At 44.2% G+C, this 26,674-nt stretch overlaps 2 protein-coding genes across 3 annotated transcripts in view; both read right to left on the bottom strand.

The window, feature by feature from the left end:
• Positions 1–26,674, bottom strand: part of RABGAP1 (RAB GTPase activating protein 1) — a 69,378-nt gene that overhangs the window by 14,881 nt on the left and 27,823 nt on the right. For both annotated transcript variants that reach the window (XM_035341497.1, XM_035341498.1), the window contains 4 exons: positions 25,372–25,522; positions 4,209–4,322; positions 2,389–2,463; positions 340–465 (listed from right to left, as the gene is read on the bottom strand). In XM_035341497.1, coding sequence (XP_035197388.1) covers positions 340–465; positions 2,389–2,463; positions 4,209–4,322; positions 25,372–25,522 — 466 coding nt within the window. The remainder of the gene's footprint in view (positions 1–339; positions 466–2,388; positions 2,464–4,208; positions 4,323–25,371; positions 25,523–26,674) is intronic.
• Positions 13,489–19,538, bottom strand: GPR21 (G protein-coupled receptor 21). Its single transcript, XM_035341525.1, has 2 exons — positions 19,463–19,538; positions 13,489–19,183 (listed from the first exon to the last, which is right to left on the bottom strand). The coding sequence occupies exon 2, from the start codon at positions 18,833–18,835 to the stop codon at positions 17,789–17,791; it is 1,047 nt and encodes a 348-aa protein (XP_035197416.1). The 5' UTR covers positions 18,836–19,183; positions 19,463–19,538; the 3' UTR covers positions 13,489–17,788.

Raw genomic sequence — 26,674 nt, 5'->3', positions numbered from 1 at the left:
GCATGTCCCAGTGCAGATGCTCAAAAGGCCACTGTACGACATGCACAATGAGCCCAGTCTCCACGCTCTCACCCTAGCAAGAAACCCGGACAGGAGATGTGCTGACCCTGCTCAGAAGTCACTGGCAGGACAGTCTGTATGAGAGCCACTCAAGCTGCTCAGACACCTCTGCCTTCAGACTTACTGCATGGCCAGTGCTATCCGACTGGCTCAGGTCGGCACTCTAATCTCAGAAAAAGGTTACGAACAGCATTCATGTGTAAAACAAATTGCTGATTTTGCTAACGGTTTGAGCTGCAGGCTCTGACCCATTCAGTTCACACAAGTTTGAGCACCTACCTGCATGAGGCGCTCCAGCTGGTAAAACTTGCAGTGCAAATCTTCGAAGTTTTGTTTGAAAAGTTCCCTGAGTCCATAATCAAACATGATTTTGACCAGAACACTGAAAGCTTGCTCTTCAGGCATCTGTGAGAGGAAAGTGTATTTATCACGGAGCATTTAGATCTTTCATACTGGGTCCATTTGCCCTTGCTGTTTCTCCTTCCTCTTACAGAAAGGCCAAATTATTACTATTTAATCTGGCCCAAACCAGTTTAAAAGTAAACAAAAGTATTAACACAAAAAACAAGACCTAGCATTGGAAACTGCACTTCATCTTACTCTGTGGAATAAACCATTTCCCAATTTCCTAACTCAAAAAACATCTTTCAGACATCAAGACCAAAGAAGCTTCTTGCCATATTTTTTCAAAATCGTGTCAGAATCCTACAGATTTTAAACAGCCTAACTCTGTCACCTATGTAACTAAGAAAAAAGCAATATTAGATGATGTTTAACTGGATCTTTCCCTTATTTTTAACTATATATTTACCTTTTAAAATGACATTATTACATTTGATGTTTATTTTTCAGATGCCACGAATACGAGAGACCAGTAACTGCTACCAAAAGCTCTATTTATCACAACTCAGCATTGGTTTGGGAACGTTCAATATCCCTTTCCTGCCAAAAACTGAAGAAACACTCATCGTGGCTTGTCAGTGTTCAGACATTTCCCCCGAACATCAAAATTCAGTAATAGTAAAGTCTGACTTCAGGTCGATCACTTGTTCCTGTAAAGGCCAGAACATCCATCTCAAGTATTCTATTATTAATCTGCAGATGGAGTCTGTTAAAAATGAAAACTTTGCTGAGACATGCCAAACTGGTAGTGAAGGGCTCCTTTTCTGAAACACTTTCTTAATATTTATTTTCCCCAGCAGCCATACTCCAAAGACTGATTTCGAAGAGAATCAAATAAAAATAAACTTATTTCAAATTTAACCTTTTTAATGCGTACTTCATTCCCACAGGCAATAATTATCATTAAGAAAGAATTCTAGGATAACTCATGGTCCATTCTTGACAGCCACTCTCTCTAATGCAATGGATATTCAAAAAAATGGACATAAGACAATGAAGAAGATAAAAGCAAGCACGTATGTTTCAGTAAAAGGTTCGATTCTCCTATCAGAAAGTATCATCCTTCTTGATCTGATTCAGGACAGTAGCGAAGGATTAATTGGTCATCAAGCAAATGTTTCAGATTACCGTCACAAAGAACCAACAGGTTGCTCTGCTTAGTCATTTGCCTGATGTTTGAACAGAACGGAGTTTACGGCATCTTTGACATCCTCCACCGACTTCATAACATTGTGGAGAAGGCTACACCGAAGATCAGACTTCTTACACTGAACACTGCAGAGAAGGCTTCATGCTCAGTTCTCACTTGTAGCAACTAAAAATTAGCTTGGGAAAAGAAATCTCAGAGCTCTGCTGGGCTTAGGAACTGGTCAGTTTCAACTGCCCGTGGCTGCAATACACACACTGATAAAAAGCAGACCTTCCTTTAAAAAAGAACTGTCTATAAATAATTTGTACAGATTTCTAATCCTCTCATATTTCCCAAGCATGAGTGAATCTGAAACTTTTGCTTCTGATTTACAGTAACCATAAATCTCTTGGCTTCTGAACACGCAAGCAATTAAAGGACATTACTCTGCGAGGTCACTTTTACCAACAACAATTAAGTTTAAAAAAAGTATTCTTGGGTATATTAACAAAACAAATATAAGAACTGTTTTATCCTTCAGTAACCTCTAAAACCAAGAAGCACAAAGGCCTACAATGCAGTAGTCCAAATAAAGGCAGCATTTGTTATGAATATCCCAGTAAGTTTTAAACAATTTACTCTTCTCAGTCTAAAATCACATTATTATTGACCAACGTTTAAGTGGACAAGCAGCCTGCAATCCCGCTGGTTCGGGAGTTACCAATGGCTGTCCCAGACATGTGGAGCAATATTTATTCTTAAGCTTAAGACAAACTGGAAAAAAAACCACCACTTACATGTAGAAGCAGCACAGCAGCAAGGAACGATTGGCCTTGGCAGTAGCCAATCTCTTCATCATAGACAGAATAGGCCTAAAAAAGGAATCAAATTTTACAGCATATCTGTCTCAAGCTAAAAGCACAATGAGAACAAATGCTACATTAAACACAGCTCCATGAAATTTTCATGAGGTGTACTGGTGCCAGTGAAGCGAGGGGGTAACCCGTGTGAAGAATCCATGAGGCATGGAGTGGTGATGGCTGCTGGCAGCGATGCACCAGGACCACTGCAGCCTCTCCAGCTATTTACCCGAGAGCTTCTACCTCTGACCAGCTGCTACAGGGGTGTTAGGAGGTCAGATGGGGAAGGTGGGTAAACACAAGAAACACAAGGGAAAGGGTGCTGGGAGCTTAAAACATTCTGGTTGAGACACAAACAACAAGCTGCCCACTTGTGCTGCTTATTTCTGCCTTTTAATAAACAACTCCAGTGCATGCCTGTGGCTTTATAACATAGCTATCTCCAGTCTTAAAGACCACTGTGTATTTTTCCCCAAATCTTTTCTCTTTGCTAGACTAGCGTATCTCAGATGACATCCTACAGGTTCATTAGTCATATTCTGGAAAAGTTTCACCCCCTGTTTGGATTTCAGCAGGTTTTTTCCATGCGGAGGTGTGATTTATAGAAAAGCAGTTATCCACATTTGCCCTGTTCTGATAAAAACGCTAAGATTTCTTATTGTTTCTTCACAGCTGCGTTTTGCCTGTGTTTGATGCACTCAAATCACTCAGATATTTCTGTTAGAATACCTGTTGGTCGGAGAGGCCTATCACAAACACGCCTACAGGTTCCTTTCACCATCTCTAACCAACTACACTGTGATGAGCAGCCTTCCTGCTGCTACGGGGATGGGGTCTCCCACCTTTCTTTCTCTCTCTCACTGCATTCTAACCTTTACCCAAGGATCTGCTGTGTCCCTGTCTCTGCATTCCTCCTAACAGGAACACCTTGCTCCAAATTCAGCGCAGTATGGCTTGTGTTTTTGTACTTCATTTGAAGGAAAAAGCTACACAACTTTCAACGTGGATATAAGGAAAAACATGATTTCTAAATGGAAGCTCACTCACTCACTGCACTTTTATATCTCCTTTTGAGAAACAGTCACCTGGCCACACAAACTTCACATCACTCAGCAGCAACAAAGCTCAGGAACACACTTTGTGAAATTACAAACTGATCTCTTGAATTTGCAAACATTCACTGTCTCCATTTTAGATCCAAAAATATTCTCATTGAAGAATGCAGAGAAAGCTGAACAGAAGAAATCCAACGTATTTCATTTATTTCATGTAGATTTTGCACTCACACTTGCTAGTATACATTAAAGTAAAATACATTAATGTCAATCAAAATCAAGAGGCAACATCAGCATGATTTCCTGCATGTGTCCCCAGCTTTGCCGGAGTCATTTAGACAATATTGACAACCAGGGAGCATGCTGGAGTGACAAGCTGTTCTTGATCACTACGGAATTAGTCGTCAACTCTGTAACAGCATAGAATTTGTCCAGCCTGATCCAGGCTGACATGAAGTTTCTGCACTAAACAAATTAGTGTTCAGGATCCAGAGGGCTTACTTCTTTAGATCTCCTACCTGAATGTCACTATAGCCAGATAAACATCTACAGTGAAGGACCAACCTGAGCCTAGCACCAGTCTGTCTCCACGATACAGATAACTATAAAACCATCCATATTCTTCTCAGGTAACAGAGCTACATCTGTTAAAGATTTTAAATGTAAGTTACCAAAATAAGTAAAGAAGAATTTAAAGAATACCTTGCATATCTTATACAGGGAGTCCTGACCATCTCCTCCAGTATCTTTAAAATAATCGTGAGCAGGGAACGTTCGATTGATGTCTCGGGTGATAGCACTGTCTTGAGGAGATTCCTATTAGACAAAAATAAAAATTCAGGTGGTGCAAATGAAAACATATCAAAAGAGACTAAATTACAATATGCTAGGACTGAGAGTTAGGAGATTGGCATTGTGTTCTGTGCACTGTTCTAAATTTAACAAAATACAGTCTACTCAGCCAGATCAGCCTGCCTGCAGGCTGGCAGCTCCAGATCATAATCTTGATAGATTTGGTTACCTAAGCACATCTGGGAACAGTCAGTGAGTGGCAGAAAAAGCGCACACACAAAAGCGTTCCAGGACGTTGCAGTGCAGACAGCAGCCTTCCCTCGCAGTCTTCTCAACACAAATGCTGCCTAGTCACATCTCATTTTTCTTTCAACTGCAGAGGGTAACAACCAATTGTAAGCAGCTGCACACTGCCGTCCCAGGTTCTTTCATTCATTCTCTTAAATGTTTTAGCTACAGAAACCAGTCTCCATCCCCCCCCAAAAATCAGGCAATACAAAAATAGAAAACTGAGTATGAGCCCAAGGAAGACACTAACCATCCATCCGGAGCTTAACACGTGGTGCAGCAGCACCGCATACCTCTCAGAAGCCACTTCTAAACTCACAAAGGTCAGGAAGGTGACTGGGGGCAGCAACGTGGATGTAACAACGGCAAACCGCTCCTAACCAACCTCCCAGCACTAAATGGTGAGGTGACTGGAGTTGTGGACAAGGAGAGGCCAGCAGATTGTGAGGCCTTTGACGCAATCTCCCACATTCTCCTTAAAATCAAATTAGTGAGACGTAGGCTAGGTAATTGGAGCAGAAAGCGGGTGGAGAATTGCCTGGGCTGCTGGGCTCCAATAGCTGTGAGCAGCGGTGCAGGGTCCAGCTGGAGGCCAGGAACTGGCGAGAGCCCTCAGAGGCTGGCACCGGCACTGCTGGATGTGGCTCAGGGGTGTGGATAATGGCAGGGAATACACCCCGCAGCAAGTCTGTGACCGCCACCAAGTCAGAAGGAGAGGCATTATGCTGGAAACGAAACAGAAACAAAGCCCTCTGTTTATCTGCAGGTGTTTCTTTTTGCCTGTAACTGGTCCCTCTTTCTACTGCCAACACGAGGGCTTTTCCTAGGCATAGGGAGAGAGCTCCTTGGTAGGGGGATCTCGGCAGTGAGTAACCGTCTGAAAAGATGCCACAACAATAACTCAGCAACCACTGCTACGGGAAGGATCCAGGCTCCCTTACTAGATGGCACTGCCGACTGCGACTGAACGCTCAAAGAAAACCCCGGTCAGCTTCACAGCTGAGACCACCGCAGAGCAGCGCGCCAGGCTGCGGCCGCAAACATCCACGGTGCCCCGCGGAGCCAACCCTGAGAGGTGGGTGGTGGTTGTTGGTCGGTTTACTGCAGCCACATCACTTGTGGGTTTGTTCGACCAAGGGAAGAAAGTTCAAAAGCAAAATAACTTCAGAGTGCGTGAACTAACCAGTGTGAATACAGATTTTAGTTGATCTTTTTCAATGCTGCAAACAGGAACAAAATGGCAGCAGTGAACTTGATTTTCTCTTCAGATTTTATCCAAGTTTAATGCTCCTCTTTGTGGCTTAATACAGACATTTCATTAGGAAAGCATTACACTGCTTTAGAATCAAGTTATTGGATTGTTTTGGAAATGATATCAAAAGTACTGTACTGCATTGCAATTTGGTAATAATTAATATGCCAAAGAGGCCCATTTCATTAGAAGGAAATCAGAAGCAAACAAAAGCCAGTACTAAAGAAATTTCATATGCACACACACACGCATTAAAAATCCTTTTAAATCAACAAAGACAAGTAAGATGATGGCTGGCTGTCAGCTTCAGCTGGTTTCACAAGAAGAGAAAACAAATGCTCAGAAATAAACTGAGAATTTTAAAGCACGTGAACAATGCCTTTGTGATAACTTCCAGTTTCTTAAAAGTTTGCAAGGCTGAATTACAGCGAAGTACCCTTCTCTGCAGGAGTGCAGACCGTGTCCCCTGCTAATCGCAGTCTGTGGCATCGAACAAGGGGATTTCCTGGGAGTTACCTGTGGTCTGCTGCAAGGGCACAGATGACAAAAAATAACCTTAAATCCACCTGCCTTTTAATTCACTTATTTAATAGCAAAAAGCATCTGGTTGGAAACTCTCAGGACAGGCTTCTCAAATCACTCATTTTGACTAAAGAGAGCAATCAGTGGTCCCCCTGCCTTTGCGTGACTTGCTGAGCACTTGACTCCTGTATTTCAGTACAATTCCTCAAGTAATCTGGAAAGCTAGTTCCTGCAGCTCAAACACAGCTTGGAGAGAGAAAAATTAACGGAAATGATAAGGTTTTAAAAATGCTTTCCAAACCATGGCTTTGAAATCTCTCCGTTAGTACAAACTGCTGCAATCCAAGCATTGTGTAACCTTTTCTTTACTCCTATTTTTATACCTTGCTGTGAGAATTGGCTCAATGGGCAATTTCTCATGCTTTCAGGGGACTGGGAACTGAAGGAAACCCTTCTGAACCCACACCCTTCACAAACTGGGATTGAAAAATAGAAAGCTAAGAATGACAGGAAGAAAAAGAAAGTAATAAAGAAAACAGAGTGGAAAACAGCCATGAGAACTGAGGCAAGCGCAGTAAAGATTAAAATTCTCACAACAGTTCACTGCTCTGAAGGAAAGCAGGGAAATATGGATGCTCCGCCTAAGAACACAGCCTTCCTCCTCCTTCCATGCACTTTAAAATATTAGAGGGGTTACACTAAAAACTTCCTCTGCAGTTGATTGAGCATCCCAGGATCTGCAAGTTGCACCATGCAGTTACAATCTTGATCAACATCTTCAGAGTGAGACTGCTGCACTGGAAGCTTTTCCAGTAGCTTAAGCCACACTTGAACAATCCCGAAGAGCTGGAGTCGGAAGTACCTCTTCGCAGGGCTGAAATACTTGCAGTTTTCAGCAGGTCAGATTTAATCTTCCTAATCCCCTACATAGAACTGAAAAGACAAAGCAGCAGCAGCAAAGAATTGCTGAAGGGATGAGAGCTGTGATGGAAGAAAACTGAAATGAACTATTTCAGGAGAGGAAGTTCCCTGCTGAAAATGGCTCGCCACGCAAGGATCAACTCCAGTCAGACCTGGAGAAATCAGGTGTGGACATAAAACAGAGCCCTCACCAAGACACAGGCTGACTTCAAAAATGACATAGAAGTGGAAAAATGGTAAGGTCCAACACTTAAGACCATCTCCCAAAAAATTCAAAACACAGTTTGCTCACTGGGGTGACACATCTGCCCAATAACTGATTAAAGTTCTAAACATTTAAAGCTTACCAAAATTAAACCGTTAAAAAAGTTAAGAGAACTAAAGAAATTAAAAGGAATTAACAAAAACAGTCCAAGGAAAAAACCGTTGGGACATGTTCTGGGCACGCTGCTCAAGGTGTCCATGCCTGAGCATGGGGTTGGACCAGATGACCTCCTGGGGTCCCTTCCAACCTCAACCATTCCGTGATTCTGTGAAATGCCAAATAAAATACAGAAATGAAGGAAATTAAGAATTTCCTTGGCATAAACCTGAATTCAAACACCATTCCCATAAGAAAACAAAACCCAAACTCTGCTCAATTCTGACTTTTGCCACCACGGAGTAAAATTTCACACTCTCGGGAGGTCGCACTGACTTTGCAGAGCTTTTGTCGTACAGGCAGAGATCACTGTGACAAGAAAGGCCTAAAGATTCCATCCGTCGGTCACATTTCAGATGCTTCAGCCAGGGGCTGATCAGCACGCGGCACGGTGTTGCAAGGCGTTTCGATGCCAGGCACACACAAGACATCGAAGGAAGCAGCACGGCAGCTGACAGCTTCCAGCAGCTCTAACGAGCGGGGACAAACGAAGCTGTCAAACCTCGATGGACAGCAACAAGGGTGGTGTTACATGCTATGGGTACATTGTTCTGAGGTCCGTGCATTTCAAGTACATCCTGCAATATTACAAGGTCTTTCAATGGCTATTTTGGATGCTCGTAGGACACCATGTCAGCAATTCGTTCTGCAGGTTAACGGCTTCCCACCATTACTTTTGATAGGAACATTTCCAGCGAGTGCATCTCCTGCGTGTCCTGGACCAAAGCGCTGCGAGGTTTTAGTAAGGATTACACCTGTTCCTGAAGGAAGCCCCACAGATCCCACTTGCAAAGCAACACGCTGGTTAGCTTCCCACAAGAAATGCTGCCCCCAGAACACGTGTGTTAGCTGGAGTCAGCACTCACCGAGAACACTCCCAGATAAACAGTAGTATTTGGGGAAAAAAATCAAATAATCTAGAGAAATTCGGACTGGGCAAACAGCTGCAATTTGATACAATAGCGCATTGATACAGCATACTTGCAGTCCAAATATGGCAATATAGTGCAATTCTAAAAATAAAAGTGAATCCCTTGTGATATGCAGCCCTTTAGCTGTGTTCATTTCCTTTTAGGGCTCAAGTTTCCCACAGGAAAATTATAGCGAGAAGCTTGCCTACAGTGCCCTGCATCATGTAGGGATAAAGCATAAACACAAAACGTACGATGGAAGGCTCTCCTGCTCTTGGCACTTACGCAAAAAGCGGAATATTTGGAGCAGTGAAGATAAGAGGGAAAAGCCACCCACTCCAGAACGAACGCACCTTTATCAGCCCGGTCACATAAAAGTCATCTGAGACAAGACATGAAAACATGTGACATATCATTTATTTCTTAAACGTATTTATGATCCATTCAGACCTTTCAAATAAAGTGTACAAGTGCATTTCCGAATAAAAAACTACACTCTTCACACAGCTCCGTAGAACACTACATTTCATCAAGAAACTTGAAGCAAAAACTTCCTATTAAACCACCCATGCATCCTTTGGCTACAATAATATCACTGATCAACGAGTACTGCTATTCAATTCCAGGCTTCCCTTTAAAGAGAAGGAGCATCCCAAAACGCGCTACCCCTTCCGACGAGCTCTCTTTAAAGAGAGAATGTTAAATAAATTAGCTAGGCTTTTAGGCAAAACAGTAAGGCTACGTAGTACTGTTGATGCACGATCCATACATTTGGAGAACAGGCGATCCCAGGCTATGTGAAATGCGTCAACAGCCCTTGAAATTTTAGTAGTATCAAGATTACATCAATCCAAAACGAATGGCAGACAAAAATGTAACCAGTGGAACAATCACTGAAATATGTGCAGTTTTTCTTAGGATGGGAAGTGCTGATAACAGATTCAGAAAAGTGTTTATAAAATTCGCTAAGAACCACATTGACATTCTTAAAATTACATATTTTACAAAGCCCTAAACTGTGTGACTGTACAGTTACTGCCACGTTAAATCGCTTACTCTGAGATACATACATAGCCACGTATGTACGTACATCTACAGCAAGAAGGAAACAAACCAAGAGATGTGTGGCACAGCCAGAGTACGGGTCGGCTCAAAGGGAATTATACATTTCTTTGAGTTTTAACAGCTCCTAGCAAAATTATCTCTTGGAAACAATTACGCAAAGATTGAGGATCAGGTATGTACATACTTTGCTTTAATGCAGTTCCATTTAATCTTTAAAAATACGTAGGTTATTTTAAATCAGTAACATTTGTAATTTTTGGCTTAACTATAGTTTTTCCTATATTAGCCTTAGCTGAAAAATCAGCTACAGAAATGTCTATTAAAATAATTGGGCAGAAGTACCTCTCTCCCCTGTATTTTAACAACAATTCTGAGTTGGCACAAAATACACATTTTTGGACTCACAACAATAATCGGTCCTCAGCTGCCGTGAATATCAAAATGCCCATCTTCACTACTCCCCCCTTCCCCTGCAGGGTATGAAACAGAACAAATCAGGCAGAGATCAGGAACATTAAGGGGCCTAGGCTGACACCTTAATATTCCGCCCTGTGTCACAACTACACACAGCGTCACCGAGTCTTACGGGTTGGACTGCCTCAAATTCACCTGTTTGCTTTTCTATTCTGCTTTGGTGGATTTTTTTCCCTGTAGCTTTTCATAGCAGGGGTTTCACACTCACACCTCTTTCTCATCTTCTAATAAAAAATAAAAATAAAAAAAATCCAGCATTAAAAAGGTGCACAAATTTCTTACAAACACACATACACACTCTTACGTGTGATCTCGTCTGTTCCTGGCCTTTTCACTGACACTCAGAAGAAAAGTACCAGTTGCACGTACAGAGCGGGATCATCTCCCCCTGAAAAACTCCTCGTGACAGCCCTCAGGCAGATGCCCCACCCCGCAGAACACTGAAATTATCTGACTGGTGGCTTCTGCTGTCCCAGTGACTGTGAAGGAGCAGACACGGGTGGAATGTAAGGACAAGAGAGCATCCGTAAAGTCAGATCGCTCCACTGCATTTTGTTCAGCAAAGCAACCTAGAAGCACATGCATGCACAGCCTCCCATGCTTGCAGGTTAATTGTAAACAGCATGTGGGAAAAAAAATAATTAAAAAAGGTACTAATACAATTTTGAACTCCCTGAAGTAAAGACATACCCACGAGTATTAAGAACAGTAAGAAAGCTCATCATTAGCAATTGCAAACTCATTTCCATCCTGTTGCATTCATTAGAGGAATACAAAATTGAACCTAGTGTTTACATGCCAGAATTACAATAGAAACTTGAATTCAAAGGTTACACATGGCGAGAAATTTATCAGCGTAGCAACTTGCAAAACACTGTGCTGTACAGCATTGCTAAAGACATCAGTCTATGAAGACAATAAATGTGATGGCAAATCCTTTCAGACAGTTCAAAAGCATGGCTGGAGGTAATGCTGCTTCCTGTTGCTGAAAGGATTAACTGCACCATTATTTTTAGTAGGTTTTAATGACAAAAATTTATCCCAAGAAATCCCTAATCCCTCAAAAATTGAGGTGATCAGAACCACACATGTACCTTACAGCCCTCAGGGTTTTATTTCTTTGTACACTAAACATCAACTCCTTTGACAGCATCTACAGAAAATGTTTTAAAAAAATGTTTTTATGAAATACTTTTAATACCCAGTAATGCTAATATTTAAAAATACTTCACAGTGTTGTACTAATGTAACTTCATAAAACGAGCAACTTTAGTCAGCTAAAGCTCAAAGCCTTACATTATATTAAAATTGTCCAAAGTTTTCACGCACACAAATATCACTAACACTATAAATAATACCTAAACCACTTTAGTGCAAAGTCTGTTTTTGCTTCCCCCTGACAAATCCTTCTATATTCCTGCCAGCATATTAAAACATCATCCTTTACTAAGCTAATTATTTATTTTCAAGGATTCATTTACAGTTGAAATCCTGAAAGACCTTTTGTTTCCCCCAATTTGGACGAGAAGCGCCGACTCGGTTTGCCACGCATTTGGCTGCCTGTAGCATGCCACCCTCGGGACGCCTGAGGATGACCCACGTATGCACAGCAAGTCCGAGTTCATCCTTAGGAGGGGCTGCTTGGATTTGTGTAACCTTTTAACCGAAGGACCCCCAGAAACGCCTGAGAAGCCGAGGCTTTGAATTCCAAAGCTACTGTCCTCATCTTATGCGTTCACACAGAGAAAGCAGCCCAACGAGGAGCCCAGGCCGCCCTCCCTCGCCCCGGCCAGGCTCCGGTGCCACCCTCCGAACCTGCCCCCCTGTCAAAACCCCCATTCTAGATGTAACCTAACCCAATGTGCACCCCCCAGCATCTCTCCAGCACACACAGCCCCTGCGCACAGCCCCGTGCCCCGGGAGCAGCCCCATGGCACCAGGCCGCCCCTCGTGTTCCCAGGCCGAAAGGAAGACGAGTCCCACCTCGGCTTCTCAATGCCAGTACGGGCAGGTTCACGAGGTGGAGGATCCGTTCTGACCAGACAGATTGCCCAAGCCCACCACAGGTTGTATACAAACGACTTGGGGCAGGACGCAAGAACAGAAGACTTATGGTAAGGTTTTCACTGAGTGCCAAAGCCCAAGAGAAGCTGATGTTGTACGGTGAGATCTGCAATCGTTTCCTTGCGACAGTCACTACATGCACGGAAAGCAGGCACAGGCCGTGCGCGGGAATGGGAATAAAAGCTGGAAAGCAACAGAAGTCAATAACGAGCGGAGAACCATGAGTGTAGCTGTCTGTGTAACCGACATCTCACACACCTAGAAAACCCTGTGTCACAGGAAGGAACTGGGGAGCTGGCTAAGCCCACCCAACTAAATCGGCCCCTTCTCTCTGGGCAGAACACGTCGGTCACCCAGCACGGCACGGGCCCGCCTCAGCTGCCCCCTTCTCCCTGACCGGGGCTGGAGCAGCACGGCTCTGGTACTGGGAACCCAAGGCTTACACGAGCTGCCCCTGGAGCACGGCCCAGCAAGAAGGGTAACCTCCGTCTTTAACAAGGGTGCCATAAGGGATACACCCAGGTTAAGAACCCTATTGTTTTAACAACTTACATCATACCACCAGCACAGACACACTGCTGGCCCGCAGGCTTCTTTTGTTTGTTTCCAACAGCTTTCAGTTTCTTTCTCTAAATATACCGGCACCTGTTTTTACATATACTGGATTTTAATTTAGAAGACCTTTCCTCTTCCAAAAGCATTTTACTGATATAATTTTAGTATGAAATCATCTGCCTTTGCTTATCTGCAGCAAACGCCTTCCCAAGTGGTAACCCTGCAGTGCCAAGGCAGTAAGGGAAATAACATGAAAATAAGGACCAGGTCAGCCAAAGTTTAGCATGTGCTTCAAGTACCCAGAACTAAAGATGTGTTAGAACAACAACAAGATAAAACTTTCAAAATCTCCACCTCCTCAGAGAGAATTATAATTACCTACAACAGATGAACAAAGTCACTAGAAAAATTTTAACTGGGCGTTTAGTTTGTAATGTCTAAAGGCAGGCTCCTATGCTCAGGTATTAGTTCCTACGAAAAATACTTCCAAAAGCACCAACCTGAATTAGGAGTAGAAGCTTAATCAACTTCACACCCTGATGGGGAATAAGAGCAGACTGAGAAGTTTTGGGCTTCCTGGCTCAGGAAGGTTCAATGCTGCTGTTAACACCCAGCAGCTGGTGATACCACCAAACAAATACAAAACAACTACTCATCAATTTCGCATACTGAGTATTTCCATCTGACCTTACAAATATGCTTTGGAAGTGTCTTCTTCAGAACAGACAAGCTGTTGAAATTGAGGACTTCTTACAGGTAAAAGCTTTACGTGAAGGGGAAAGGGGTGCTGCCACAGAGATGCAGGGCAAGGCTGAAATTTGGGAATTCTCATGCAAGTCTTTGCTCTGTGAAGGACCCTTCATGCAACCTTGCACTACTCCTGAGATTCTCTGTGCCTCAGTACTTTATACCACTTTCTCCTTGGAGATTTATGACAAATACTCAAAATTGTGGCGCTCTGACACTGAGCCACGTCAGAATTCCAACTAGGAGAAACAAATTTCTGAGTAATAAGCAGCTTAAAAAAAAAAAAAAAAAAGTAAAAAAATCCCTAACAGCAAATAACGACTGTAGAAACCATTAATATTTAATATTAAAAACTAGTGGTAGACAACAACAAAACTTTTGCTTCACACAAATTAAAAAATATTGTCACCTGATTCAAGATTATAAAATTAATACTTCACAGGATTTCTCCCAGCCTATTTGGAAAATGACATCATCATCACTGCCACAACACCCAGTAAACTTTTTTTTTAATCAAGAGTACTAGATGAAGCAAATTAATCACACTGAGAAGTTGTGCGTATAGAAATCCTTTCCCATGATACTAAAAAAATGCCACTGAATTCCATCCCGTAAACTGAACCTTCTAGCAGCTTAATTTGAAATAAGGCAGCTAACCCTAACAAGAAATAAATGTCGAGTCTGAGATGGAATTTCAAGATTAGTTCATTTAACTATACTACAACATGCCATCTTTATGAAGATAGAATTTGATTACTATGTTCTCTTCATCGAGGCATTCATATGTGCAATGCTCTTGATACCAATTTTTAAATCACTAGGCACCCTCGGATACAAATCGAGCCAAGAAAGGATTGCTTTCATGTGTACAACGATGAAAGCGATCTGGCTGTTAGTTAGCTGCCTAACAATTCATTGCACATATTGTGATGAAAAGGATACAGTGCCTCACGTTAAGTCCATGGCGAAGGATGTTAAATGGAATGCGAGCAAACACGGTAATACGTTTCAAAATGATTTCTGATTTCTTCCACAGCTGGCACCGTGAGCAAGACCCACCCCGGTGCAGTTTCACTGAAGACAACAGGCCCAAATGTTATGAATATTTAAAACACCTACTCGCCTACTGAACTCAACCAACCTTAAATTAATTGACAGGGGAAATTAAAAAAAAAAAGATAAATTAACATAGACAAAACTAGAAATATCTGAAATTAAACAAACGAGGCTACTGAGGCAACGTTCAAAAGTGCCTCTGGCCATACCAGACAGAACCTGACCGCATCAGCTAGCCGCAGCTCTGCCCTTCATCTCTCAGACTTCCAGGTTCTGATTTTCACCTCTTATAGAAAACACCTGAGCCGATGAAGACTTTGAGATGAGCATGGCAACCAAAGAAAAGCCTAGCTGTCAGGAATATTGACTAGAACTTTAGCTGCAAAGCAACAACAGCTGCAAAAATACATCTACATCCTAACAACCACTGCACTGAGCACAGCTCCAGGCTTACAGCTGAAGTAGCAACTGCTTCAACTCAAGTTAAATCCCCATGCCATCGTTTAGAGCCCTTGATTTATTTTAAACTTCCCAACTTTCTCAAAAAGTAACATACATTACTCCTACATAAATCTTTTACTCATGCCACAAAAACTGAAATAAAAGCCACAATATTTGTAGTCCAGCTCCCACTTAAACCTGGAACTGCCATTTTTAGGGTTTCAGGCCCTAGCAGATTAGTTTCTTCTATTAAATTTAATCAAATGTTATTTAATGCGAGATTGCATCACTTCAGAGGCATGGAAATGCTAGCTCAGGTGAAGAGTCAGAGAAAAAGCTACTGCGGAGTTTACCTGAGATGCTGTTCCCAAAAACGCCACGCAGAATTGCTTTGATATTGGTGACTCAAGGCCTTGAATTGCCCCCCCCATGCCGTAATACCTACACAACACTAGGAACAATTAGCCGGCTGGTGTGCCGGGAGCTTATTACACCGTTGACAAGTGACTCACTACACCGTTATGCTCTGCTCCCCCACGGCTGTCTGGCATATTCAGGTGCCTCTAAGCAGAAGTCAGACTGCAAGAACTGCAAGAACCACCTCTGCTACGTCTGCGGGAAGGCCACGGCGAACGCCCTCGCTCTAGACACTGTCTTCATACAGAAGAGCACAAGTAATGCCGTGAAGGCATCAGCATTTAAACAGCCTTCATCCCTAAGATTTCAGATAACCAAAGGAGGAAGCTTATTCGGAGAGGTTTGGGCGATGGGTGAAATACTCTGAATGAAGACCACAACGTGACTTAAACACAGTTTATAGCAGTGGCTCTCAACCCAAACTCAGCAGCAGCAGCCGGGGTTTTCCCCAGGAGTGGGACCAGGCACCGTGCTCGTGGGGGACTCGTGCATCAGCGCTTGCTGCTGAGCAGGACCAGGCACGCCGGGAGCGCCCTGGTGCCCTCCAGGAGCGCCCTGGTGCCCTCTGGCAGTGCCCTGCCCTCCTCCAGGCACAGCGTGGAAGACCAGGGGCCGGAGCACGCAGCACATCAGAGCAGGGTATGTAGATGCTTGCGGGAGGGGCAGGGTAGACCACTTTAAAGCAGATCATTTCAGTCAATGACAACTGTAGAGCTGAAACCAATTAACAAATATACAGTCTTCCCTTCGGCCAAAAGAATTACCCTGCTTCTAAAACGTTCCTCTGAAATTAATTTTCCCTATTTTTTTCCCTTCCCCTGTATAGCTAACAGTGTCCACCAACAGCAACTCTAACACAGGAGCTCCAAGAACTCCCCGGGGTCACAGCAGTCGAGCACAGGGCGGGAGCACAACGCGGTGACCGCGGGCGGGCGCAGCTCCAGCTGCAGAACAGAGCTGTGCCTGCCAGGGACCCCCCGGGCTGCAGAGCTGGAGCTACAAAAGGTGATGCAGATGTAATCCATTATTACAGGAAAACGTGGTTCACAAATACTTTCATATCCCAATATGGCATCAGTAGAGAGACAGAGAGATTCTTTAGAAAATCCGATGAGTTGAGGGCCGCCCGGCATTCCAACGTTCAAAAACACCTCACCTGAGCTAGCTTGGAAAAAGCCGTGGTCAGTGAGACTTTGTTTCTCAGACACCGTACGTTGTTTGACCAGTTAAATACGCGTTTGCCAACAGGATTTAGCTCCTGCTATATTCGAACCATCTTTAATCCCCTGCAGCCTAAAGAAAAATGTCTCTGATTTAGCTCTGTGCACTTATGAATAACTCAAATACTACAGTTAAATTTACAACATAGTTCCCTTAGCTGTTTAGAAGACAATTGTTTTCTTTCCTTTCCCCTTAAGTTCTAGTATGTAAAATATCAGAAGAATTTAGATTAAAAAAAAAGGGGGGAGATGTTATTTTTAAAGTTGTTCTTGAGAAAATTTCCACACAAAAATGTGGCATTTCTCCACTGTTTGGAGAATAATTTTCACATGTTGGCATCATCCTCGAGTGACTGCCACAACTCTGCTATCATAAAACGACAAGTATTTTCTCTTAGCTTATCAAAACACATTTTATTTAACTGCTAGATTTGGTCTGATCCAAGTTTTTCTTCCTACTTCACAACAAATAGGAGAATGCAGATGCCACGCTGATCGCACGCAGGCAGCCTACCGGAGGAAGGGGCACAGAAGCCGGATCACTCCCCCCACGCGTACGACTGCCCAGACCAGGGTGCTGCACCCATGGCTCAGTAAGACTTTAAGTTCATGCTGAAATGTTCACATTGTTCACTACTGTTCTAGAAATCCTGTCTAGGTAGCACTGAAAAACAAATTGTTTGGCCCCTTCTCTTACGACGCTGGAAAATTGTGTCGATATACTTTGGCATATATTAAAAAATCCCTGTAATACACCATATACCGTGACATTTCCACTTCAGATCTATCATTTACATGTGAAGCACGAATCTCCAAAGAACCTAGTAGAGCTGTAAGAAAGACTACATTTTGCTGAAGCTCTCAGACACCCACTCCATTCAGTCACACCAGCTGGAGAGGTAACTGTCAAGATACAGCTTTATTCTTAAAAATGAACATGGAGGTGAAACTCCACGGCCGCCTCCACAGCAATAATTTTTTAAAAGTGAAATCACAATGATATGTGCTCCTGATTCTTCTATGTCAGCAGCATTTCTCAGAAACCTTTTTGCAAATCTGGACATCTTAAAATCATATTTAATTTTTTGCAATTTACAGAGTAGTCCCTGCACTTCCCAGTCAAGCTGATAGGTGTCTTAGACATGACATCCATTGGAAGATCTTTTGCTCCTAGAGGTAGAGGAGTCCTTAGCCACCCTCTGTCTAGCACAAGAGGCACAAATAGCCCCCGAGAGACGCTTAAGCCCCTTCTGAAAGACACTGTTGGAGAGACTGTAAATGACACAGTTGCAGAAACTGTTGCTAATGGCAAGCCAAGTGGTCAAGAAGGACGCAACGCGGTTACTATAGACATTGGAGCTCTCCAGCAGAAAATAGATGATGTAGGGCAGCCAGAGGATGTAGAAGACACTGGTGATACGGAAAAGAACCATGGCGTAGCGCTTGTCCGGGCAGGGCTGGGCCTCCCCAGTCTCCCCGTCCTGAGAGCTGAAGCGCACTCGCCTCTCGTTGATCTCCTTGGTGTGCTGCTGGCAGATGCGGAAGATGTTGAAGTACGTGAAGCAGACGGTGAAAGCAGCCGGGGCGTAGAGCATCACCACGATGAAGAGAGTGAAATAGGGATCGGTGTTCCAGGAATTGGCACACCACTGGAACACATCCCCGTGATATCCAGGCTTTCCCCAGTGGAAGGAGGGTAAGAAGACGAGGCAGGAGTACAGCCAGATTATCAGGATGCAGATCCGCAGTCTCCACGGGGTAACCAGCGTGTTGTAGGTCAGCGGCTTTGTGATGGCGATGTATCTGTCAATACTAATGCATGCCAAAGAGGCCATGGAGACGCTCTTCAGCACCGACACCACGTAACCGAAGATTTGGCAAACCAAGGACTCACTTAAAACAATAGGATAGTGCAGCAGAGACAAAGAAGGCACCAGACAGCTCACGCCCACCAGGAGGTCAGCATACGCCATGGTCTGTATGAAGTAACTGGTGGTGTGGTGGTTCAGCAGAGGTGCACAGTGAAAGACAAATATCACAATGATGTTGCCCGAAATAATCAGCACCATGAGGAACACGATAACGACCACTTCCAGGAGGCAAAAATTGATGGTCTCCAGATAACTAATGGCCAGGAGGCAGAAGGGCCGGCCACTCTGGTTGCCAACCAAGGAGGAGTTCATCTTGAGCACTGCAGTGGTCTCCTCACTTCATGCTCCTGCCTGCTGCCTGCAGCCGCTCCAGGCAGCCGCTGTCATTGCGGCTGGTGCCGTGTGTGCAGCAATGTCAAAACCGGAGCTCCAGTCCCCGGGGCTGCTCCAGATGCCGCCGCGCATTGTCTGCAGCACAATCCCCCTCGGAAGCCGGCTCCCCGCCGCTGCCGGCGCACCGGGACCGGGCGGCGGGCATGGCAGCAACTTCGTGCAGCCGCCCCGGGGGGCTGCTGCCGGCCCCGGGGGGGGGGGAGGGCTGCGGGGCCGGGGGGCAGCAGGAGGGACGTTCCCCGGGCCCAGGCGGGACTCCTCCCGCAGCTGACAGAAGAGAAGGGGAAAGCGTTTTACAGCATCATCCCCGCCCTGCTCCCCCGGCCCCCTCCCCGGGGCGCTCCCCGCCGCCCGCCCCAGCCCCCCCGGTGCCCCCGGTCCCCCCGTTCCCGGGATGCGCGGCGGGGCGGGGGTCCCGGCCCCTCTCCCTGCTGGCTCCATCTTGCCCGCCGCTTTGTTCCCGGCTCCCCCCGCCGCCGCCCGCCGCCCCGGCCCCCCCCCCGCCGCCCCCCCCCCCCCCCCCCCCCGCCGCCCCCCGCCCCTCACCTGCCGCCGCCACCCAGCCCCGGCGCGGCCCCGGCCGAGCGCGGCGGCGGAGCTCGGGCCCGGCACTGCGGAGCCGGGAGGGAGGGGAGGGGACGGGAGAAAGGGAGGGGAGGGAGGGGAGGGCGGCAGGAAGGGGAGGGCGGCGGCCAGGAGCGCGCCGAGGGCGCGGCGCCGCCGGCGGGGACCCGGCAGCCTCCCCCCGGTACCCCCCGGTCCTTCCCCCCCCCCCCCCCCCCCCCCCCGGCACAGCCTCGCCCTGCGCGCCCCCGCGGCTGCGAGACGGGAGGACGGGTGGATGGATGGACGGATGGATGGATGGACAGACAGACAGACACCTGCCCTGTTCTGCACCCCCCCCCCCCCCCCCCCCGCGGGGGGGGGGGGGGGGGCCCGCCCCCCCCCCCGGAATGAGCGCCCCCGGCTCGGTTGTTTTCCTTCCCCGGGGAGCAAACGCTCATTCGGGGGGAGAAAGGAAACCCACCCAGGGTCTTCCTGCCTGCTGCAGTCCACGTTGCTCAGGAGACACCTGCAAACGAGGACACACAAGCCCAAAGATTTCTCACCAGCTCGGGGGGCTCCTGCACGCTCCCAGCCACGCACCCGGCTCTCCAACTGCTGGCGGTGCATGAGAAAACCCAGACCAACAACTGACAGCGCCCACAACACAAACTGAGAAACCTGCGGGCATTCCCGTGGGCAAATGTGCAGGGATTCACAACTGCACTTAGACATGAATTCGCACCACACGCTAACACATCACGCACATTGAACCAGAGAAGCCTCTTCTGTGCACACACACAGGTGTCACAACAGGATACGGGCACCTTGTCTGCAAGACCTGAGAAAAACACCCAAGAGACTTCTGCTCGCTCGATGCACTGGAAAACACATCCCTGTAAGATGCCAGAGCTAGCGCTGCGACACCAGCCTGACTGCTCCACAGCCACGACGCGCGCAGGCCGTCCCTACGGGAAATGGGCTTTGAGCCCCTCAAACCTGTAAGGGACTGCAACGAGGCTCTTCAGCAACTGAAGTCCTTTCACCAAAAACACAAGCACGCAGCCGTTGTGTACCAGTGCAAGTCCACACACCGAATTCCGGCGGTACCAACAAGCGCAAGGTTTTGGTTAACGCAAGCCAAGTGCTTGTCGCACTGTGGGATTTCTAACGGGAAAGGAATTAGGCAAAGGGATGAGTCTCAGGGCAATCCCGCTGCTGCTCGTGGGATTTCAGCTGACCTGTAGGTAGAAGAACCATTCTACAATGTATTTGTACTGGTCAGAAACCTTGGTTGGACAACGCCGTGACTTGGCAAATCTATAGGCAGTCTCCTGCAAAACCCTAAAAAACAAAATTTCATTTCTGCACCTTATTCCACCCCCCACCCCTCCAAGATCACTTTACTGTTGCCCTTCATTTCTGTTATAATTTATGGCATTTCTACTCGTGGAAAGTTAAGAACTAGAACTGTAGCTAGGAAACATAAACTTTGAATTAAATTTAGGCAAGTGTATTGTGGTTGTACAAAAAACAAGCTCTGATTGAATTACTGCTGGAGAAATGATCTCCTATCTTTCCAAAGCAGGGAATGATTTACATACCAATTGATTCACATAGTATTTCTGGATCCTTAGGCATGAATAGGCACATTATAAACATCCTTAGTAAAGCAGCACACATCGAACCTTAAATATATCTCAGATATAAAAGTAAGGTGGTATTGGAAATCCTGAGACTGCCCAAAACAACATCTGCTTGCTCAAATTGCAAAACAAAAGATGTTCCACCAAATCAAAAAGCCTTCACCGTTTTATTTTTAATACTATTTTATTAAGCCCAAGCTTAACTCCTTTATAGCTGACAGGTATCTCTGTGTAAGAGGTTTTTCCCTTTAGCTGACAGCCTGTTGGCTCTTCAGAGTGGCAGCTCTGCCCAGAGCCCAAGCCAACTCACTGCTGCTCCATGAAGTTACAACGAGAGCTCCTGGGAGACCTACTGCTTATAAGAGATAATTAAACTTCTATCACCACGTGATCAAAACTAATCAAAGAAGGGAGCTACAAGTTCAGGAGCACCAACACCAAGACTGTCATACTTCTCTTACGCCGCGACTCACAGATGTACATTAAGTTTCATTTTGATGGATCGCACATGGTTGTGGCTCTCTGTACTCCTGAAAATTCAATGGATACTTCTGAATTTAAATGAGCATGTGGAAACCTGACTGTGATACACGTGGAAAATAAATGTTAGGCACCCACAGCTAAAGTACTGTTACATTTTATGCCATTGATGAAGCAACAAATTCAGTCAAGTAATGGTAGTGACATCTCAACCTATTTCTTCCTTAAAAATTCTATCATTTGCACCACGACTCAGGGTGTGTTTGGTAGAACTTCCATGTACTACAATCCTCTGCTCGTGCAGACAAAATAGGGGGAAGATGAGAAAGGCAATAGCAAGAGTCCTGCTCTTAGAAAAATTGGAACAAACTCATCTCTAACTAGGCCTAGGTTTTCTATCAGAAATGTCATTGCAGGGTAGCATCCCAGGATACCCATTCTGCCACTGTTTTATTATTATTATTATTATTTAAATTTGTGCCACCAGATGTCCCTCTCATGTTGGATTTTTCTTAATATAGTGTATTTATCTGGTACAACAGTTCATTGTTTTCTATTTTAATCTTTCAACCTTTTTTCCTCCCACACAGACCTATATCCAAAAGCTTCCAGTTTCTCCTCAATATTGTAAATGTCAGGTTCTCAAAATGTTGGTATTATGGAGTACTTATCCACCAAAAGACCTCCACTGATCTGAGAGATTCAGTAGCTGCATTAATCCTCTTTAAAAACATTGTCTGAAAAGTAGGTGATGTCTATTTTGCTTTGTATCATGATTTATTTATTTTTTTAACTTGTGTGGTAGCTTTACAAGTCTTCCATTCAGCACCACTCTCTGTCCATCTGTGACTGTCAAAAACACAAAGTATTTTTCCTTCAGGTACCCATTAACACCTGGAGCAAGTCCCCATCTCTCCCCTCCTACTGTTCAGTGGCTGAAAGCCTGAAGATTAACAGCCATAACCACGACTGCCAAAGTCCCATCAGGAACAGATGCCTCTCAAAGGATTGTCTAGATCGCTTTACCTAGAGTTTCCTTTCTGTCCCCAGTAGGGACATGACCTTAATTCATTGGCCTGGCTTTCATCCACACTCCCCATCGCAAGCGTGGCAATCTGGACTTGCTAAAAGCTTTGTTATTGCACACAGATGGTGTGCAAATTCTCAAAAGTAATTTGAAACACCACAATGGTGCAACACTTCTGCAATAACAAAAGCATAGAGCACAAACCCAACTAGCGCATATCAAAGAAATGTGGAACAAATAATTAATAAACATGGTCACCATGGCTAGAACGCAGCACTGCACCCTGAGGCCTGGTTTCAATGCTGGCTTTTATGCACAAGTCAGATTCAAGAAGAGAGCTAGATACAGCCTTCACTGGTGAAACCCATCGGAAGACACTTCTCTTTTCATCGTTCAGTAGTCACACTTCAGTAGTAAACAAGAAATTATTCTTGCAGCAGTTCATTTGCAAAAGAAAGCTAAAAACAGTTCTCCAAGCACCAGAGGCCAGAATTCCATTGGAAAGCATCAAACATCAAAAGAAATACCGGGGAGCCTACATCCAACACCGTGCTCACAAGAAAAAGAAAAAAAATCACTGAAAGAGGCCAGAAGCTTTGGAAGCAGCTGTCAACACAGATCCTTATTAATTTGGGACTGTTCTGCCACATGGGGTCGTGAAAAGCATGGCAGAAATCAAATGCAGCTACCGAAATAGAGGTCAACATGAAGAGAGCAGGGGCACGGGATTAGGAGTGCTCAGAGTGGCTTACTGCACCTCCTACCTGCACTGAAGAGCAAAGGTTTCGCATCAAGTCATGCTTCAACTCCGTGCCACAGCAGTTATTTCCATATAGAACATTTTTCATGGACGTTAACAGAAATAACTGCAGTCCTGCCAGAGCAGGATTAGCATTAGTGACATGCAGAACACGACGGAGCATTACGAGGCCAGCAACGCAATAGATGAGAAGACCCTTGCCTTCACATGACTCGTGACTTTTTTTTGGACATTCTCTCTTGTGCACTGGTGCATTTTGACTACAACCGAGTTGTTATTTTTAGAGCTGTAAGAATAACCAGTCACATCACAACTCCAAAATTATCAAATAATCTATGAAAGACATGAAAATAAAAAAAAATAAAGCCAAGATGCTATTCAGCATTATTATACTGTTAGGGTACACTATATATGATGGGTCTGCAAGCATCATCTTCCCAGGTTCTGAACTCATGGCCTCCTCAGTATATGACAGAAATCATATGACTGCAGCAGAGTCTGAAAATAGACATTCACTGCTCATTTTCTTTGTTTAATTCCTTAATTAGTTTACATGCTGAATGACCCCTGCAGGTATAGCCAGCTCTTAGGCCGATCAGTTCTTTCGCTATCCCTTGTACTTGGACTCTAGAGATGCTTCCAACACATCTGATCCAGGTTATTTCCTTTCTGTCTGCTAAATGTGAGCGAGTGGAAAGATTTCACAGGTTTAAAAATTGTTACACAATTCCTTTTTAGATCACAAAGATAGCACCAGTACATGTCATCAACTGTGCTGCAGAGATCACCTTTTCCATTCTGATAGCAAAATATTGAAACAGAAATGAGTGACATGGTCACCTACTCACTAGGCAATTAAAACAACACAGCAAGAATAACTCTGGTATGCTCCTTGCAAGCACTCAACCTCCATAATATTTGTATGATTTATGTCCCACAGATACAAGTCACAGTTCTACTATGCAGGTACCAATATTAAGGAATTCACATCAAGTCTCTCCTACGTTCAGTAAGCGTGTGTGAGTATTTATGGCAGAACATTTTTAGCTAATCTAACATGATTCATTTGAATCATGTAGGATCCTTCCTACAGGATGCCAGCAGAAACCAAGTTTAAATTCAGAAGCCCTCTTACCCTCAGAATAAGATCTTTAATTGCTCCCCATGAATCTGTGCCATCAGAACATAAATATACAGAGACTGATTCAGTTGTTTTGCTTTTTTAGCTGGTGAACAATTAGTTTGTTATTTTAGGACTAAACCTGCATCATTAACGTCTAATATAGCCCTTCTAGACATGCACATTTGATGAAAGTAGTAAAATACAGCTTATCTATAAAGATAATGATCAAATCCAAATCAGCGTATTGGTAGGGAAGAGAGATTTCATTTTGTGACACATTTGTTACTCTAGAACTCTGAGAAACACTGAATGATGTCTGTATGTTTTTTTTCTTTTCCTATGTTATTGAGGTCAGCATTCAAGATGAGTAGTTAAAAAACTGCTGCTAATGCAAAATGTCCAAAGCGCTCTGCTTTATCTATCTCCAAAAAAATAAAAACACAAAAACCAAACCAAACAAAAACCACCCTGCAATTCCAACTAGCACTGGATTTTTAGCAGAAACATTAAGACAACGGAACAAAATTCAGCCTTCTTTCAGGAAATCCAAACAAGTACAGGAAATGAGCTTCCTGAATCTGTCAATTACGAATGCAATTAATAGAATATTAATTTTTGACAAACTAATTCACAACCAATCCAAGTGTAACAGCAGCAAAAGCATCAAGTGAAAGTGCTCTACGAATACTGTAACAACTAATTTTTCTTGTTATTTTTTTTTGTTGGGAGGAGGATTGAATTACCCTCACTAGTTCGCATATGCTCAGATATACTCATGAGCCTTTAAACAAGAGGTTACATGCTTGGAATTCTCTGCATTTCCTTCATTAACTTATGGGGGTGGGGAGCAAGATGGAAAATAAAATAGCACTCTACCTTTGTGATGAGAATCCGGTACTTCTCCACCAGGTGATCGTTGTTATGACACCCTGCCAGCAGCTGCCACACTTCTCCTCTCAGGGCCTCAGGGACACCACTTCTCACCAGCGCTGACAATGTCTTTGGCCTGACGCTCAGATTGAGGTGCCTGGGTGCAGGGGAAGCCTTGGTTACTATTATCCAAGTACAAATAAACGAGTACATGAACAACAACTGATGTGCAACACCTAACATGACAAATGACAGAAGCTCAAGATACTCCATCTAGTCTCAAGATTACGTGAAATTTTTCTGAGGAGTAAGAAGTTATGAAAAAAAACAGATTTAGAGAAGCACTCTGCAAACTCTTTGATTCCTATTAAATTTAAATACAACGTAAGCATAAGCTATAAAACGCTCAAGAAAACAGAAGTCCACAGCAAAACCTAGAACTGGAGGACAAGTACCACATTGTGTAAATCCCAAGCTCAAACTACACGAACAGAAAGAGCTTGCGGAAGCACGTTCTGCTCTCTGGTCCTTCTATGCCAGAGTAGGCAGGTGACCAGCTAACCTGTTTTGGTAGCAGAGCTATCAAACAATGTTGTAGGGCTTTCTAACTGCATCCATACATTTGAACAGCTTTCACTGTTACACAAGCTAGTCTCATCTAAACATTTTTTTTTTCGAGTGAAACTGGTTGACAGCCCATAAATTACAGCACTGCAAGTTGTAAAAACTAAATTTATGCAGTTACAGAAAGTTAAGCCGAACAGTCCATTTGTGGCTCAAACATGTAAATCCCAAAAACCAGAGTCCTTAAAGTAAAGAAATCGTATTTTTTTTTTTTTCTACAGTTACTGAAAGAAAACTTCTTTGTAAAATGATAAAGAGGACTGATAGACAAGCCAGGCAAAAACTGAACTTGTCAACATTGACTGCATTCTATTAATAATAAACTCGTGCTTAGCAATCTTTATTAACAGCCCAACATACGTGGATGATAATTCTACATGTGCTGGGAATCCTTGTTGCCTTCCTCCCGTCTACAGTGTTCCCACACAATAACCTGGAGCCCAGCCATCCTGGACACTTAAATCAGCTCGTACCAGAAAGTCCACCTTCACTTTGCTTTCTCTAAACTAAATCGACTATAATCAAGATAATATTTCTATAATAATTGTACTTATATCTATATACATTTATATTTACATACTTGTGTCTCCTATTTATATGAATATTTATATAAAATACTCACTATACAAACTACTCAAGTCACAGAACGGCTTACAAAGGCCTACTCAATTAAAGCTTTACCTTA

The sequence above is a fragment of the Oxyura jamaicensis genome, chromosome 17 (assembly GCF_011077185.1).
Source record: "Oxyura jamaicensis isolate SHBP4307 breed ruddy duck chromosome 17, BPBGC_Ojam_1.0, whole genome shotgun sequence".
In the NCBI taxonomy this organism is placed as follows: Eukaryota; Metazoa; Chordata; class Aves; order Anseriformes; family Anatidae; genus Oxyura; species Oxyura jamaicensis.
This window is presented reverse-complemented; position numbering and strand designations above follow the sequence as displayed.

Bases quoted from the DNA above. Each gene is read 5' to 3' on its own strand.
- GPR21 (XM_035341525.1), bottom strand. From the start codon at position 18,835: ATGAACTCCTCCTTGGTTGGCAACCAGAGTGGCCGGCCCTTCTGCCTC.